The sequence below is a fragment of the Moschus berezovskii genome, chromosome 22 (assembly GCF_049115385.1).
Source record: "Moschus berezovskii isolate FMDL1 chromosome 22, NW_MosBer_1.0, whole genome shotgun sequence".
In the NCBI taxonomy this organism is placed as follows: Eukaryota; Metazoa; Chordata; class Mammalia; order Artiodactyla; family Moschidae; genus Moschus; species Moschus berezovskii.
The window spans coordinates 16,801,490-16,820,334 of record NC_142481.1 but is presented as its reverse complement, the minus strand read 5'-3'; the positions used below and the strand labels follow the sequence as shown (position 1 = coordinate 16,820,334).

The 18,845-nt window shown below is 46.6% G+C and overlaps 2 protein-coding genes across 11 annotated transcripts in view; one reads left to right on the top strand and one right to left on the bottom strand.

Annotated features, from left to right (window-relative positions):
• Positions 1-37: 37 nt before the first annotated feature.
• THAP8 (THAP domain containing 8) lies at positions 38-14,785 on the bottom strand. Of its 4 annotated transcripts, none has more exons than XM_055410927.2 (4): positions 14,429-14,785; positions 2,678-2,870; positions 2,210-2,566; positions 38-632 (listed from the first exon to the last, which is right to left on the bottom strand). In XM_055410927.2, exons 1-4 carry the CDS (start codon positions 14,746-14,748, stop codon positions 492-494), a joined length of 1,011 nt encoding a protein of 336 aa, XP_055266902.2. In that variant the 5' UTR covers positions 14,749-14,785; the 3' UTR covers positions 38-491. The 4 variants fall into 4 exon arrangements, with proteins under 4 accessions (XP_055266902.2, XP_088686870.1, XP_088686871.1 ...); XM_088830744.1 differs by having other exon boundaries at positions 14,538-14,663; XM_088830745.1 differs by having other exon boundaries at positions 14,443-14,634.
• A 75-nt stretch (positions 14,786-14,860) lies between these two features.
• Positions 14,861-18,845, top strand: part of WDR62 (WD repeat domain 62) — a 53,775-nt gene continuing 49,790 nt past the window's right edge. For 3 of the 7 annotated variants that reach the window (XM_055410761.2, XM_055410759.2, XM_055410758.2), the window contains exon 1: positions 14,870-15,384. In XM_055410761.2, coding sequence (XP_055266736.2) covers positions 15,242-15,384 — 143 coding nt within the window. In that variant the 5' untranslated portion in view covers positions 14,870-15,241. Of the gene's footprint in view, positions 15,385-18,845 lie in introns of all 7 variants that reach the window. The other 4 variants (XM_055410762.2, XR_016035945.1, XM_088830717.1 and 1 more) reach the window with 4 other exon arrangements.

Sequence of the window (18,845 nt, the reverse complement as noted above, 5' to 3'; positions counted from 1 at the left end):
TGCAGCCCATTACATTTTCATTCAGTCTTTATAGCACTTATCACAGTCTGAAATTATATTGTTTATTAGTTCACTATTTCATCTTCTACTCAAACAGAATTGGAGCACCATGAGGACAGGACTTTTGTCAGCTGTGTTCACTGCTGTATCCCCAGCTTGGCTCCAGGCTTGGGAAAGGGTATGAGGAGCTCTTCAGTACCAGTTACAACTCTCCCCAAGCAAACAATGCTTGTCCTGCTCTGAGAATATTTTACTGACCACAAAGATTGAAGGTGGGTTTGGGACCTGGTACCCAGGGTCATCACTACTGACAGAGGTCTTAGGCCCAGGTCGGCCCTAAAGTTCAAGGGGTTCCTAGGAGGAGGTGGTGGGAGCCAGGCCTTTGAGGGAGGCAGTGCTATGTCCCAGGCATGCGGGCCAGGCCCATGTGTGATGTGTCTCTCTTCCTCTGTCTTCTGTCATCCTTCCCATGACATTATCTCTCCTGGTCCTTATGCACTGGGAGTCTGAGTGTCCAGGAGCTCAGGCTTGGCGTCCAGCGTGGGAGGTGTAGGACCATGGGCAAGGACCACAGCAATATCAGGCCCTCCACAGATGATGGTGAAGGCTTGGGATTCCTCAGGTCGAGGGAGCTGGGCCATCCCAGGGAACGGAGTAGTAGAGATGGAGGACATAGGGAAGTAAGAGGACGGGAGGAGAGAAGGAAGAAGTGGAGGCAGGGAGAGAAACCATGAGGAACAGGGAGGTTCAGGAGACAAACAGAGACATGGAGAGACAGATATGGGGCGGGGGGAGAAATGCAGGGACAGAGAGACAGGGACATGGGTATGGGGGACAGACAAAGAGGCAGATGAAGAGAGACACGGGGAAATGGGTAGATAGATGGGATGACAGAGAGATTGGGGGGGGGGGCAGAAAGACAAAGATGAATGTGGGAGAGAGGAGAAGAGATTGAGAGACAGGAATGGAAGCAGGGCAGGGGAGGCAGAGAGAGACACAGCATCAGCCCAGGGGCCCTGGCAGGCTCCATGAAGAGCCTCAGGCCTGAGTCTGAGTTCTGTGCTTGTCCCTCTCCCCTCCCCCACCAGCATGTCCGTCTGGTGCATGGCTGGTTCAGGCCACAGTCTCAAACACAGAGCCTCCAGGGACAGCCACTGCAGCTCCAGCTGACTGCTGCTGTCTGGGGAATATGAACCCAGTGCTGCTAGATCTGCTGAGCCTTCAGGAAAGGCCAGAAAATATGTGAAAGCATTACTGAGGCCAAACGAATGGTATCTGTGGGCCAGGTCTACCCCACTGGCTGTCAGGTGAGGACATCTCAGCTACAGAGGCACCTCAGAGGCTTTCAGAAACTCCTCCCCACCTCCCTTTTCCAAGCAGGAACAACAGCCCCAGGACCTCAAGTTTGCCCCTGGGGTTTTAAGCAGGAAAAAGGCCTGGCCAGTTTTTTATTTTTAAAGACATGATCCTCTCCACTTCCTACCCCAGAAAATACTCAGCAGTAAAATACAGGGGCAAAGGGCCTTAGATAGGGTCTGGGAAACTCTAGTATAGAGCTGCAAACCCAAGCTTTATAGGGGCCATGCCCAGAGGTCTCCAACAGAAGCACACAGGCCTCCTCTGGGGCGGGACAGCTGAGTTTGGATCCTGGCTCTGCAACTTACTGGCTGCCTGGCTTTGGGCAAGTTGCACTGTACTTCAGTTTTTCATATGGGAAATAGGGACTGTCAACACCAAGGTCAAGTGAGTTTTCATTAAATTATTAACTGTGTCTAAAAGAGAGTATGTGTGTATGCTAAGTCGCTTCAGTCCTGTCCAACTCTGTGCGACCCTATGGACTGCAGCCTGCCAGGCTGGTTTGGCCGTGGGATTCTCCAGGCAAGAACAGTGGAATGTGTTGCTGTCCCCTCCTCCAGGGGATCTTCCTGACACAGGGATCCAACCCACGTCTCTTACTTCTCCTGCATTGGCAGGCAGGTTCTTTACCTCTAGTGCCACTTGGGAAACCCCCTAGAAGAGAATAGGGCTGCTTAAGTATTATTAATAAAGGAAGCAGCCACTACTCAGCTCCCGCCCATAGTTGCTTAGCATTGCCAGATTGATTTTTTTCACGGCAGCAATTTGGAAACCTGGGTGAAATGTTGTGACTTTTCAACTCTGGACTCTAGACGGAAACACTGGGGCTGTGGGAGCCAGGCGGGGCACTCACCGCACACAGCCGGCCCCAGTGCGCCCGCGCCTGCAGCTGCCGCGCCAGCTGTTCCAGGGCCCGCAGCCGCGCCTGGTGCCGTTCGTGGCGCCGCTGGAGCCTCCGTACCCGCCGCTGCAGCGCGCCCAGCGCCGCTCCCAGCCCAGCCCGGGGGTGCTGGGCCGCTGCTCCAGGGCGCGGCCCCGCGGGAGCCGGCGGAAGCGACAGGGGCGTCAGGAACATGGTGGCTGCAGCCTCGGGGGCCCCGGAGGCTGGCCCCAGCACCAAGAGCTGTACGGGCCCAGGGGCCAAGGATGGGGTCGCCTGCAGAGGCGGAGGCACGACGGCTTTCTCCGTGCTTCGGGAACTCTGCTGCCTCTGGAAGACAAGGCGCGGGGTGGGGGACATCAGGGCCAGACTCCAAGGGAAAATTCCTCAGGCGGGGAGGGCTGGGTATCCGACTCCAGCTATGGGGCTTCCCCAGCTCACCTGGGCGGGCGGCGCTCGGGAGAAGATGGAGGGCACGGCGTCAGGTCGCAGGTAGCGCACGCCCCAGCGCCACTGGAAGCAAGAGGGGGCGAAATGCTCGCTGCACAAGTGCTGGTGGTAGCTGGGCACCCAGTGCTCACGGCCCATGTGCTTCAGCCAGGCCTGCAGCCGGGGGCCATCCTTCAGTGGGAACCTGCCAGGGGCGCGAGGTCAGCGATGTCAGGTCCAACCACCGCCAGCACGCGCACACCCAGAGAGCCTTGAGTGCCAAACCTCTGCCTCCCCTGGGCCAGAGTCTGGCCATGCCTCCCAACCAGTGTGTGTGTTAGTCGCTCAGTCTTCTGTGTCTGTGTGTGTGCATGTGTTAGTCGCTCTGTCCTGTTCAGACTCTTTGCAACCCTATGGACTGTAGCCTACCAGGTTCCTCTGTCCATGGGATTCTCCAGGCAAGAATACTGGAGTGGGTAGCCATGCCCTCCTCTAGGGATCTTCCCCACCCAGAGATGGAACCTAGGTTTCCAGAGTCTTTACCATCTGAATCACTAGGGAAGCCCATCTCCGCCTCTACCCATATCTAATTTTTTTGGCTCCATCTTGTGGTTCAGCTGGTAAAGAATCCGCCTACAATGTGGCAGACCTGGGTTCAATCCCTGGGTTGGGAAGATCCCCTGGAGAAGGGAAAGGCTACCCACTGCAGTATTCTGACCTGAAGAATTCCATGGACTATATAGTTCACGGGGTCACAAAGAGTCTAAGAGACACAACTAAGCGACTTTTATCTTTTAAACACCCAGCATCAGCCCACCTCTCCCACAGTCTGTTGTCTATCCCCCAAAGCCTCTAATCTCCTTCCTGGTCTCTCTTCCATGGCCACTATCCCCTCCCCACTAATCTGTTCTTCCACAGGAACCTAAGGGAGCAGTTAATAAAACTGGACAAATCTAGAATGTGGGAGATCCTATATTCATGGGGCTAGGGGTGGGGTTACAGATTAAAGGGGATTTAAGAAACATCAACACAAAGGCAGATCTGGGCTTCCTCTGCAACCAACCATTCTGTAAAAAGACATTTTAATCCAGTTGGGGGAAACTGAACATGAATTGGTTATTAGATAATTGTAAGAAGTTAATTTTGCTAGGTGTGATCATTACACTGATTTAAGCTTCTAAAATAGTCATCTGTTGGAAAAATATTCTAAAATATTTCTGAATAAAAGACTGGAATTTACTTTAAAATACTGCATTAAAGATGTACGTGGGAGGAAGGTGGAAGAAAAAGATTAGTGAAATGTTGACTACTGATGTAACTGAGTGATAGATACATGAGGATTCATTTAAACAACACTATTTTTTGTGTATGCTTGAAAACATGTCAAAAAGTTTTTAAATAACAACAAAAAATTAACTGATTAAAAATAGGGCAAAGGGCTTGAATAGACTCTAAAGAAGATACAAATGGCAACCAGCATATGAAAAGATGTTCAACATCATTTATCATCAGGAAAATGCCAATCGAAACCGCAAGATATTGCCTCATAACCATTAGAATGACTACTATATTTTTTTAAAAAAGAAAATAACAAGTATTGACAAGGATATGCAGAATCTGGAACCCTGTGTGCTGTTGGTGGGAATGTAAAATGGAGAAGCCTCTATGAAAAGTAGTATGGTAGTTCCTCAAAAAACTGAAAACAGTATTACCATATGATCCAAATCCCACTTCTGGATATAGACCCCCCGAAAAAAACTTCAAAGCAGGGTCTCAAAGAGATATTTGTACACTCATGTTCATAACAGCATTATTTACAATAGCCAGGAGGTGGAAGAAACCCAAGGGTCCATCAACAAATGAATGTATTAACAAAAGATGAAATATATATACATACACAATATATATATATATATATATACAATACACACATACACACAATGAAATATTACTCAGCCTTAAAAAGGAAAGAAATTCTGGGACTTTCCTGGCAGTCCAGTGGTTAAGACTCTATGCTTCCACTGGAGGGGGCATGGGTTCTATCTCTAGTCAGGGAACTAAGATCCCACATGCTGGGCAGTGCAGCCAAAAAAAAAAAGGAAAGAAATTCTGACACATGCTATATAACATGGATGAACCTTGAGTACATTATGGTAAGTGAAATAAACCAGTCACAAAAAAAAAAGTCCTAATACCGTATGATTCCACAATACTTTCTAGAACCAACATCAAAAAAGATGTCCTTTTCATCATAGGGGAATGGAATGCAAAAGTAGGAAGTCAAGAGATACCTGGAGTAACAGGCAAGTTTGACTTTGGAGTACAAGATGAAGCAGGGCAAAGGCTAACAGAGTTCTACCAAGAGAACATATTGGTCACAGCAAACACCCTCTTCCAACAACACAAGAGATGACTCTAGACATGGACATCACCAGGTGGTCAATACTGAAATCAGACTGATTATATTCTTTGCAGCTGAAGATGGAAAAGCTCTGTACAGTCAGCAAAAACAAGACCGGGAGCTGACTGTGGCTAAGATCAGAAAAAAAGTAAAGAATACTATGAAGGAAGCTATAGGAGGTGATGGAATTCCAGATGAGCTATTTCAAATCCTAAAAGATGATGCTGTTAAAGTGCTGCACTCCATATGCCAGCAAACTTGGAAAACTCAGCTGTGACCACAGCACTGGAAAAGGTCAGTTTTCATTCCAATCCCAAAGAAGGGCAATACCAAAGAATGTTCAAACAATGGCACAATTGTGCTCGTTTCGCAGGCTAGCAAAGTAATGCTCAAAATCCTTCAAGCTAGGCTTCAATGGTATGTGAACCAAGAACTTCCAGATGTACAAGCTGGATCTAGAAAAGGGAGAGGAACCAGAGATCAAATTGCCAACATCTGCTGGATCACAGAAAAAGCAAGAGAATTCCAGAAAAACATCTACTTCTGCTTCAGTGACTACACTAAAGCCTTTGACTGTGTGGATCACAATAAACTGTGGAAAATTCTTCAAGAGATGGAATACTATAGTGAAGGACAGTCCTGGCGTGTTGTAGTCCATTAGGTCGCAAAGAGTTGGATACAACTAAGCGACTGAACAACAACTTATCTGTTTCCTGAGAAACCTATATGCAGGTCAAGAAGCAACAGTTAGAACCAGGCCTGGAACAATGGACTACTTCAAAATTGAGACAGGAGTACAATAAGGCTATATACTGTCACCTTGCTTATTTAACTAATATGCAGAGTGCATCATGCGAAATGCTGGATGAGATGAATCATAAGCTGGAATCGAGATGGCTGAGAGAAATATCAACAACCTCAGATATGCAGATGATACCACTCTAATGACAGAAAGTGATAAGGCTTAAAGAGAACAGTGAAAAAGCTGGCTTAAAACTCAACATTCAAAAAATTAAGATCATGGCATCTGGTCCCATCACTTCATAGCAAATAGAAGGGGAAAAGGTGAAAGTAGTGGCTCACTATTTTTCTGGGCTCCAAAATCACTGCGGATGGTGACTGTAGCCATGAAATTAAAAGACGCTTGCTCCTTGGAAGGAAAGTTATGACTAACCTAGACAGCATATTAAAAAGCAGAGACATTACTTTGCCAACAAAGGTCCGTCTAGTCAGTTCAGTTCAGTTCAGTCACTCAAGTTGTGTCTGACTCCTTGAGACCCCATGAACCGCAGCACGCCAGGCCTCCCTGTCCATCACCAACTCCCTGAGTTCACCCAAACCCATGTCCATCGAGTCAGTGATGCCATTCAACCATCTCATCCTCTGTCATCCCCTTCTCCTCCTGCCCTCAATCTTTCCCAGCATCAGGGTCTTTTCCAATGACTCAGGTCTTCACATCAGGTGGCCCAAGTATTGGAGTTTCAGCTTCAACATCAGTCCCTCCAATGAACACCCAGGACTGATCTCCTTTAGGATGGACTGGTTTTATCTCCTTGCAGTCCAAGGGACTCTCAAGAGTCTTCTCCAACACCGCAGTTCAAAAGCATCAATTCTTCAGCACTCAGCTTTTTTTACAGTCCAGTTCTCACATCCATACATGACCACTGGAAAAACCATAGCCTTGACTAGACGGACCTTTGTCAGCATCCTTATGCTCTGGCCAGCTGATCCCGTGGCAGCTGCCAGAAATTGTTAGTTTTAAAATAAAAGGTTTAAGCTGCTAAATGTTATGAAGCATTAGATAACTAATAGTCATCCACATCCCCCCTTCACAAAGTCTTCCACAAGGTGACATTATTTACTTAATATTTTTCTTAAAACTAAGCAATAAGTTAAAGGAGAAATATCATATGACATTCCTTATATGTGGAATCTAAAAAGAAATGATACAAAGTGAACTTACTCACAAAACAGAAAGAGAATGGTTGCCTGTCCACACTGCTATATTTAAAATGGATAACCAACAAGAATCTACTGCATAGCACAGGGAACTCTGCTCAATGTTATGTGGCAGCCTGGATGGGAGGGGAGTTTGGGGGAGGATGGATACATGGATAGGTATGGCTGAGTCCCTTAGCTGTTCACTTGAAACAATCACAACATTGTTAATTGGTGACACCACAACACAAAATAACAAGTTTTTTAAAAATTGACCAATTTTAAGTATTGGCAGGAGGAGAAGAGGATGACAGAGGATGAGATGGCTGGCTGGCATCACCGACTCGATGCATATGAGTTTGGGTGAACTCCGGGAGTTGGTGATGGACAGGGAGGCCTGGCATGCTGCAATTCATGGGTCGCAAAGAGTTGGACATGACTGAGCAACTGAACTGAACTGAAGTATTAAACAAAGATACCTAAACTTTTAGGTATCTTTAAATCACAACTGAAAATGGAAAATCAGTCTCAATTTCATAAATAGGACTTAACCATAAAAACACCTGGATATCTTTACAGGTTGAGGGCTATAAGGTCTGTACCCTCTTTCTTATAAAGGAAGAGTAAGGAGTGTTAGAAAGTAGGGGACAATACCATCCATAGGAGACAAGATAAATAAACTCAAATACATGCACACAAAAGAACACTATGAGCTCTAAAATAAGTTGGAGGCACTGTATGAACTGACATGCTATTTTTAGGCATATATTATGTGAAAAAAAGGTTCCAAATGGAGTACACCAGCTTTCAGTAATTGTGGTAGGCTGAATAATAGTCCCACAAAAGACATCCTTGTCCCAATCCTGGACGCTGTGAATACTGCATTTCATGACAAGAGATGTGATTAAGGATCCTGAGATGGGGAAATTATTGGAGATTATCCGGGTTGGTCCTCCAGGCAATCACAAGTTTGTTTTTTGTTTTTAATTTTTGGCATACCACATGGCACGTGGGATCTTAGTTCCCTGACTAGGGATCAAACCCCTGTCCCCTGTAGTGGAAGCACAGAGTCTTAACCACTGGACTGCCAGGGAAGTCCCACAAGTTTTCTTCTAAGAGGGAAGTGGAAGAATATATTATTACCACAGACAAAAGAGGAGAAGGCAATGTCACCACAGAGGCAGAGACTGGGGTGATGTGGCCACAAGCCAAGAAACGCCTGCAGATACCAGAAACTGGAAGACTGAGAAACAGATTTTGTCCTAGAGCCTCCTGGGGAATGCAACCCTGCTGACACCTTGATTTTGGCCCAGTAAAACCAACCTGGATTGTGAGAGAATAATTCCTATTGTTTTAAGCCACCAGCAGTTTGAAACAGCCACAGGAAACTAACCAACATATACTGTATTTGTATAAAGAAACACTGGGAAAGCCACATAAGAAGCTAAAGAGGCCACCTGTGGGGAGGAGGTGGACGGGATGGACAGAGTTTGGTGGTGGGATGCAGAGCAAGACTCCTCAGGCAAAAGGCAGACAGTGGTGGGTAGCTGGTCAAAGAGGACTGAGGGCTGACTCAGACAGGAGCCATGGCAGCCAAAAAGAACCCTAGGGCGCAGAGCCAGGAACTCTGGCTGCTTCACTTCCCTCAGCCTCCATCTGAGATCCAGCTGCTCTCACCAGCCTCTCACCATTCTGCCTGGACATGAAATCCCCCTGTAATAGCACAACCTACCTGCTCCTGGGCAGAGACTGCCAAAGGATTATTCCATATCCACTCTCTGCTTTTTCCTTACTAACAAACTCCAACTTTTTTGAGGCCATAATGTGCCCTGTTAATTGACTGTTTCCTGGGTTCCTTTGCCATAGTGGGGCCACGCAATTAAGTCCTGACTAATGAATATTCCCATGTTGGGTGAGACATCTGAGATGGTACCTTAAATGTGGAAGCAACCTCAAATGGAATCAGAAGCAGCTCAAGGGGCAAAGGAGGAAAGAAAAAAAAACTCATTTGGTCTTATTTTTATTCTCTTTTGTTCCCTCTGGATAGCAACATCTATAATAGGAAATGTCCCTCTCTAAAAATCTACCTTAAGTGGACAGCCAATCTTTTTTTATATATAGAAATATTTTAGTCTTGTTAGCCATTCTATCTAGAGCACTGCTAGTTCTTTCTTTCCTAACATAATTCAAAATGTCATCAGGGTGGTTAAAGTCCTATCAAAAGGACTACATTTCCCATCATCCTTTGCAGTTGCAATGCCCAGTGATGAAGAATCATTGGGTGGGATTTCTGGGAATGCTTTGTGAAGTGGACTAGCCTGGTTTAGAGTTGAGTCCCTTTTACTCTTCCTCCTTTCCCTTTTCTCCCTACCAGAAATGGTAGGGCATGATGGTTGGGGCACTTGGCAGCTGGAGGATGGATATGAAAGACAGGACCTTCATTCCTGATGACTGTGAAGCTGCCACATCAGTGATGGTCTGCCAACCTACGTACTTGCTTATATGAGAGAAAAACAAACCTTGCGTAGACTGAATTATTGTTCAAATATTTGCTACCATTCCCCATACAGAGACACATTTCCACTCCACTGACCTGACACTTGCTACAGACTTGTGAAAGCAGTTAAAGTGACATGGGCCACTTCAAAGTACCCAAGTTACCAGGAGCCACTGGGTGACTTCTCCCCACTTTTTCTTTTCCCCCCTCCCATAAGATCAGCAACATTCCACCTAGGGGCAGCTCCTCCAGCCCGAGTCCCTAATTAAGATACAGCAGAGAAGTGCCATCAATGGCCTGCCAAGGACATTAGTCTGTGTGAGAAATAAACCTTTGTTGTGGTAAGCTATTGAGTTTCAGTGAGTTTGTTACTGTAGATAACTTAGCCAGATTGATTCCTACAGACCCCATAATTTGGTTAAGCCACTACTATTTCAGGACTTTGTTAACTGCCAGACAGATGCAATTCATACCTGATAGACACCCCATAGACACCCACCCCCATGAGATGACTGTCATTTGTTCCTGTGTTCTGAAAGGGTCTAAAACAACTAATGAAATGTTTCCTTTGGCACCCTGGCAAGAATTTCAAGTTATTTCCCAGTAATTTGCTCATTGTTTCACCTTGTTCCTTCCAGCATCCGTGCCCTCTGGAATCTACTTTGGCGCCTCCTTCTCATCAAACTCTTAGCTAAACGGCTTCTGCAAGAGTGATTCAGGGTTGGGCCTTGAGGTGGGAATGGGTCAGCCTGTGTGAGGAACAGTCTGGCAGCCACTGGTGGAGATTTCAACAACACAGATGTGAACCGATTCCCCCCCCCGCCCCCGCCAATTGGCTCGTGGGATCTTAATTCCCCAAGCAGGGGTTGAACCCGGGCCCTTGGCAGTGAAATCGTGGAGTCCTAACCAGTGGACCACCAGGGAATTCCCTGAAGTGATTTTTATATGGTCAGCTGGCTGCTGTGTACAGTCATTATTGTTCTCATTATTATGTGTGAAGAGCTTGGAACAGTACCTGGCATACAGTTCAGTTCAGTTCAGTCGCTCAGTCGTGTCCGACTCTCCGCGACCCCATGAATCACAGCACACCAGGCCTCCCTGTCCATCACCAACTCCCGGAGTTCACTCAAACTCATGTCCATCGAGTCGGTGATGCCATCCAGCCATCTCATTCTCTGTCGTCCCCGTCTCCTCCTGCCCCCAATCCTTCCCAGCATCAGAGTCTTTTCCAGTGAGTCAACTCGTCGCATGAGGTGGCCAAAGTATGGGAGTTTCAGCTTTAGCATCAGTCCTTCCAGTGTCTCCTTTAGAATGGACTGGTTGGATCTCCTTGTAGTCAGTTAGTGCTCTCTAAATAAGTTATTACTGTTGTTGTTGTAAGGGAAGCAAGAGTAGACGTAGGGAGACCAGCAAGCAACTATGACAGCATCTCATTAAGAGACAATGACAGGGACTTCCCTTGTGGTCCAGTGGTTGAGACTTTGCCTTCCAATCCAAGGGGCTTGGGTGTGATCCCTGGCCGGGGAGCTGAGCTAAGATCCCACATGCCTCGTGGTCAAAAAACAAAACAGAAGCAATATTGTAACAAATTCAATGAAGACTTTACAATGGTCCACATTAAAAAAAAAAAATCTTAAGAGAGAATGACAGCCTGGACTACACTGTGATAGCAGAGGTGATAAGAAGTAGTTAGACTGGGAACATGGTGGGTTTTTTCCTTTCCTTATTTCCTAATAGTTTAGTGAGGATTCTGTCATTGGCATTTGTAACCGTATTTCCAAAGAGTTAGGGGTTTTGTTGTGATTGTTGCAGGATGGGGAGTGTCAGAGGGTAGAGTTAAAGCATGGATTAATTGTATAGACTTGGGGCAGTGGTGCTGAAGAAAAGAGGATCAATTTGTGTCCTCAGTTCGTCAATGACTGACCCTGCACCTTTCCATGAGCTCTGTCAGGGCAGCAACAAGATGTTGTCAGTGTCCCTTGTGTCCAGCAGGGGCTTGCTTACTACAGGAGACACTCAAAGTTGATGAATATAATAAATGGTGTCAAGTGGCACCAGTGGTAAAGAGCCCACCTGCCAATGCAGGTGGATTGGGAGATGTGGATTGGGCCCTGGGTCAGGAAGATCCTCTAGAGGAGGACACGCAACCCACTCCAGTATTCTTGCCTGGAGAATCCCATGGACAGAAGAGCCTGGCGGGCGACAGTCCATAAAGTCACAAGAGTCTGACACAACTGAAGCAACTTAGCATGCATGTGCACGTCAGAGGGATACATTTTAAAAAGCAAGTCTGGACATTATTCAGTTCCAAAGACCACTCTACTCTCCTCCTACCCTGAAACAGGGTCCCTCAAAGGATAGCTGGGATGTGGAGTTCCGGGTTTCCTGGGAAGCTCATATGAGACACATTCACCTAATTAACCCAACAAATATTTACTGAGCACCCACTATGTGCCAGCACTGTTTGAGGTGATAGAGACACAACAGGGAATAAGACAGACAAAAATCCCTGCCTTCAAGAAGCTGACATTTTAATGGAGGAGACAATAAATGGATATATTTGGTTGAACAAAAAGTTCATTTGGCTTTTTCTATACAATCTGGTGGAAAAACCCAAATGAACTTTTTGGCCAACCCAATATTAAACATGTGGTATGCCAGATAGTGTTAAGGTTAAAGGGAAAAATAAAGCAGGATGTGTGTAAAGAAAATATGTACGTACTGGGAGAGGGTTATCATTTTACAGAGTAGTGGTCATAAAGGGAAGAACTGTCCATGCAAAGGCCCTGGGGCAACAAAGTGACTGGCATGCTAGAGGAACACCAAACAGGCAATGACGCTGGCATGGAGTGAGAAAGGCGCAGGAGAGAGGAGATAAGGCCAGACAGTGGGGGTCCAGGGCCTGCAGGGCTTCGTAGGCCTGCTTTCCGCCTGCTCCAGCCTCACCTTCTTGTCTTTACAGTCAGGTGGGAGCCAGGGGAGGCATCTAAGCCCTGATCTGACTCAGGGGGTCACCAGTCCCCTGTGACTGCACGTGGAAAACAGACTGTGAGAGCAGCTTGTCAAATGGAGCGCCTACTAAAACAGTGCAGTCAGGAGGTGGCCAAAGCCAATGTGGGGGCAAAGATAAGGGACAGAAGTGGTCAACTCTGGGAAGACTTTAAAGGAAGAGCCTGGACTTCCCTGGTAGAGGGGAATGCAGAGGACATGGGTTCAACACCTGGTCCAGGAAGATTCCACAAGCTTCAGAGCAACTAAGCCTGTGGACCACAACTACTGAGCCCACTCACGCAGCTACTAAAGCCCCATACACCCTGGCACCCGTGCACTGCAACAAAAGAAGCCACCACAATGAGAAGCCTGGGTACCACAACTAGAGAGTAGCCCCCACTCACCTCAACTAGAGAAAGCCTGTGTGCAGCAATGAAGGCCCAGTGCAGCCAAAAATAAATTTAAAAAAAATTTTTTTAAAAGGGAATGCCAACAGGATTTGCTGATGGACCAGATGAGGAAAGTGTCCTGGCCCATTCAGACCACCAGAGACAAACCTGGAGTTTAATAAAGTCAGGTTTATTTACCATGGCAATAAGTGAACTGCACAGTACCAGAGGTACTGTGGGGAATTTCATCAAACAGAGGAAAATAATTATGATCAGTGTTTGCATGCTAAGTCGCTTCAGTCATGTCCAGCTCTGCAACGCTATGGACTGTAGCCTGCCAGCCTCCTCTGTTCATGGGATTCTCCAGGCAAGAATATGGGAGTGGACTGCTGTGCCCTCCTCCAGGGGATCTTCTTGACCTAGGGACAGAACCCAGGTCTCTTACATATCCTGCATTGACAGTTGAGTTCTTTACCCTAGCACCACCTGGGAAGCATCATTATTGGGTTTTGGGGATGGGTAAAGTTTAGATGAAATGTAAAGTGAAACAGTATTTGGATAAGATTAAAGCAGAGCAGAACTGAGCATAAATGGATCAATATCAGACCTGGATTGCAAAGTTGGTCCAGGGTCTGTCTCCTTGGAAGTAATATTAAATTTGGATAGATGTGAACTACTGTGTCCAGAAACCCCTTACCAGAAGCTCTGAACCTGGACTGTAAATCAAGGCTGCTTCTCTGTGTCACAGCGAACTAACTTCTCCAGGCTTAAGTAAGATGTTTCATTCCTACTGATGTAATTTCAAACAGCAAAGTTTGTGATAGCCTATGATTTTAGAGAACAAAGCTTCCTAATAAAAAAGCAGTAGTCGCTTAAAGAAAGGAAATTTTGCTACTTCACATCTGCAGCACGTCCCTGAGAAAATTTTTTCTTTTTTAGAAAATTTTTGTCCTATTAACTCTTCAGCCAGCTTTTTCCATCTCTGTTATCCCACCTAAATAAATTAGAAGGTAGGTTTTTTGGGGTTTGTTTTGTTTTAAAAATTCAAGCTAAGTTTTACTTTCTCAGGTGTGAGAAAAAAGTAAAGTTGGTTCTAAGCATTTCTAGCCTGAAAGACAGTAAAGGATGGAAAGCTATTAGGAAAGCTTATCTCTGAGAGAGATAGTCAGGAGATCGGTTTCGGATATTTTGAGTTTGAGATGCCTCAAGTTCGTGGGGATGGCGAGTGGACAACTGTAAGCTCTTTCTGAGCCTGGATCAACCTCATTCCTCTACACAGCCCTCCCTTTCCTCCGTTCGCCCCATTCACTACCTGCAGTTAATCGTCTATCCCTGCTGTATCATACCTTTGCACGTTTATATGTACCATGTTTACTGCAAGTGAAACGCGGGCAACATGGTCTCTTCAGCCGGCTAACCCTGCTTCCAAATACCTGCAACCAGGACCAGAAGCCCCGCGCCGCTGCATTTATCCTCGGGCCCCGCCCCACATTGCCCCGCCCCTGGCCCCCGCCTTCCTGTAAGCCCCGCCCATCGCTTGCGCTCACTTGTAGAAGCTCACCGGGCGGTTGTCCGCGCCCAGCTGGCCCGCAGTGTTGGAGCAATTCGGAGCCCGGCAGTACTTGGGCATGGCTGTCCAGCCCAGCTGGCTTTTACCTGGTCTGCAGCCGCACTTTGATCCGCGCCAGGCGCCGCCGAACCCCTCCCCACCCGCGCGCTTGCCGCCTGCCTCACGTGACGGCCCTCGGGTCCTTGTCACATGCGGAGGGAAGGAAAGCTGCGCCTGCGTATTACGCGCCAGACGGCGTTGCCACATCACGTGGAAAGTGGATAAAGCAAAACCGGCTCTGAGCCGCCGGGACTTCATCACGTGTTGGGGGAAGAAGTGGCGTCAAGACCTTTCTGAGTCTGCGCCAACTCTTCAGTCTTTTTTCGGCTCCACCCTAGCTTACATCCGGGCGACTGCTACTGGGAGGATAGTCGGCCTGGGGTGGAGGTAGGGTGCTTTGGCATTAGCCTCGTAAAAGTTCAAAACTGAAGTTCAGTGAATGATGAAAACACAGACGGGATTAAAAAAAAACTCCACAACGCTCGATCAGACATCTAGCTGAGAAGCCATGGCTCCACCCAGCCAGAATCCCCGCTCCGCCTCTTAGCCCTCATTGGTCAAAAGCGCCGCCGGGTAGCGCTGAGATTGGCCAGACCAGCAGCCTCCCGCGTCCAATGGGCGGCGGCGCCGGCTTTCCCGCGGCCCTTTGCTATTCAAGTGGACCGTGGCGGCTGCGGCGGTTGAGGAGTGTAACGGTCGCCGGGCTCCGACTCGACGATGGCGACCGTGGGCCCCGGAGGCTACGCGCGGAATGATACAGTTGAGAAGCTGCCATCAATCATGGCGGGAGTTCCGGCGCGGAGGGCCCAGTCTTCCCCGCCCCCGGCTCCACCGCTTTGCCTCCGGCGGCGGACGCGACTCCCGGCGGCTCCCGAGGACACGGTACAGAGTCGGGTGAGGAGTTGCTTGCCTTGTCCATCTCAGTTCCAGGTTCCCTGCTCTTCCTTGGTCCCACCCTTAGATCTTTGGCCCCGCCTATCAGCCCCTGGCTGGTACCCCTCTGACTGCTCTCTGCCCTGCCGTCCCTAAGCCCCGCCCCTAGATGAGGCTCCTCCCACTTCCGCGTCTCATCCTCTCTCGGGTACTCCCCATCACCCCTAGTCCCACCTCTCAAACCCTGGCTCCGCCCTCAGCCTTTTTAAAAAAATTTTTTATTGAATGATCATTGCTTTACAGAATTTTGTTTTCTGTCAAACCTCAACATGAATCAGCCATAGGTATACATATATCCCCTCCCTTTTGAACCTCCCTCCCATCTTCTGCCCCCCATCCCACCCCACTAGGTTGATACAGAACCCCTGTTTGAGTTTCCTGAGCCATACAGCAAATTCCCCTTGGTTATTTATTTTACATATGGTAATGTAAGTTTCCATGTTACTCTTTCTATACATCTCACCCTCTCCTCCCCTCTCCCCTTGTCCTTAAGTCTATTCTCTCTGTCTGTTTCTCCATTGCTGCCCTGTAAATAAATTCTTCAGTTCCACTTTTCTAGATTCCATATATATATACGTTAGAATATGATATTTATCCTTCTCTTTCTGACTCACTTCACTCTGTATAATAGGTTCTAGGTTCATCCATCTTATCAGAACTGACTCAAATGTGTACTTTATTTTTTTGGGCTCCAAAATCACTGCAGATGCTGATTGCAGCCATGAAATTAAAAGACGCTTACTCCTTGGAAGGAAAGTTGTGACCAACCTTGATAGTATATTAAAAAGCAGAGACATTACTTTGCCAACAAAGGTCCGTCTAGTCAAGGCTATGGCTTTTCCAGTGGTCATGTATGGATGTAAGAGTTGGACTGTGAAGAAAGCTGATCGCCGAAGAATTGATGCTTTTGAACTGTGGTGTTGGAGAAGACTCTTGAGAGTCCCTTGTACTTCAAGGAGATCCAACCAGTCCATTCTAGAGGAGATCAATCCTGGGTGTTCATTGGAAGGACTGATGCTAAAGCTGAAACTCCAATACTTTGACCACCTCATGCGATGAGTTGACTCACTGGAAAAGACTCTGATGCTGGGAAAGGTTGGGGGCGGGAGGAGAAGGGGACGACAGAGAATGAGATGGCTGGATGGCATCACCGACTCGATGGACATAAGTTTGAGTGAACTCCGGGAGTTGGTGATGGACAGGGAGGCCTGGTGTGCTGTGATTCATGGGGTCGCGGAGAGTCGGACACGACTGAGCGAATGAACTGAACTGAACTGAATATTCCATTGTGTATATGTACCACAGCTGCTTTATCCATTCATCTGTTAATGGACGTCTAGGTTGCTTCCATGTTCTAGCTATTGTAAATAGTGCTGCAATGAACAATGGGATACATGTATCTTTTTCAGTTTTGGTTTCCTCAGGGTATATACCTAGGAGTGGGATTACTGGGTCATATGGTGGTTTTATTCCTAGTATTTTAAGGAATTTTCATACCATCTTCCCACCAACAATGCAAGAGCATTCCCTTTTCTCCACACTGTCTACAGCATTTATTGTTCGTAGACTTTTTGATGATGGCCATTCTGACCCATGTGAGGTGATATCTCATTGTAGTTTTGATTTGCATTTCTCTAATAATGAGCGATGTTGAGCATCTTTTCATGTGTTTGTTAGCCATCTGTATGTCTTCTTTGGAGAAATGTCTGTTTAGGTCTTTTTTCCACTTTTTGATTGGATTGTTTGTTTTTCTGGCTTTGAGTTGTATGAGCGGCTTATATATTTTGGAAATTAATCCTTTGTCAGTTGTTTCATTTGCTTTTATTTTCTCCCATTGTGAGGGTTGTCTTTTTACCTTGCTTATAGTTTCCTTTGCTGTACAAAAGCTTTTAAGTTTAATCAGATCCCACTTGGTTACTTTTGTTTTTATTTCCATTACTCTAGGAGGTGGGTCCAGAGAAGGCAATGGCAAGCCACTCCAGTACTCTTGCCTAGAAAATCCCATGGATGGAGGAGCCTGGTAGGCTGCAGTCCATGGGGTCGCTACGAGTCAGACACGACTGAGCGACTTCACTGTCACTTTTCACTTTCACACATTGGAGAAGGAAATGGCAACCCATTCCAGTGTTCTTGCCTGGAGAATCCCAGGGACGGGGGAGCCTGGTGGGCTGCCGTCTATGGGGTCACACAGAGTCGGACACGACTGAAGTGACTTAGCAGCAGCAGCAGCAGCAGGAGGTGGGTCATAGAGGATCTTGGCTTTGATTTATGTCATTGAGTGTTCTGCCTATGTTTTCCTCTAAGAGCTTTATAGTTTTTGGTCTTACATTTAGGTCTTTAATACATTTTGAGTTTATCTTTGTGTATGGTGTTACACATACCATACACAAGTGTTGGTATGTGTTCTAATTTCATTCTTTTACATGTAGCTGTCCAGTTTTCCCAGCACAATTTATTGAAGAGGCTGTCTTTGCCCCATTGTATATTCTTGCCTCCTTTGTCAAAAATAAGGTACGCATAGGTCCATGGGTTTATTTCTGGGCTTTCTATCTTGCTCCATTGGTCTATATTTCTGTTTTTGTGCCAGTACCATACTGTCTTGATGACTGTAGCTTTGTAGTATAATCTGAAGTCAGGAAGGTTGACTCCTCCAGCTCCATTCTTCTTTCTCAAGACTGGTTTGGCTATTCGGGGTCTTTTGTGTTTCCATATAAATTGTGAAATTTTTTGTTCTAGTTCTGTGAAAAATGTCATTGGTAATTTGATAGGGATCACACTGAATCTGTAGACTGCATTTGGTAGTATAGTCACTTTCACAATATTGATGCTTCCTACCCAGGAACATGGAATATCTCTCCATCTGTTTATGTCATCTTTGATTTCTTTCATTAGTGTCTTATAATTTTCTGTGTACAGTTCTTTTGTCTCCCTCAGTTCAGTTCAGTTCAGTCGCTCAGTCGTGTCCGACTCTTTGCGACCCCATTAATCACAGCACGCCAGGCCTCCCTGTCCATCACCAACTCCCAGAGTTCACTCAAACTCATGTCCATAGAGTCGGTGATGCCATCCAGCCACCTCATTCTCTGTTGTCCCCTTCTCCTCCAGCCCCCAATCCTTCGCAGCATCAGAGTCTTTTCCAGTGAGTCAACTCTTCGCATAAGTTGTCTCCTTAAGTAAGTTTATTCCTAGATATTTAATTCTTTTTGTTGCAGTGATAAATGGGATTGATTCCTTAATTTCTCTTTCTGATTTCTCATTGTTAGTATATAGAAATACAAGTGATTTCTGTGTGTTGATTTTCTATCCTGCAACTTTGCTAAATTCACTGATTAGCTCTAGTAACTTTCTGGTTGTATCTTTAGGGTTTCCTATGTACAGTATCATATCATCTGCAAACAGTGAGAACTTTACTTCTTCTTTTC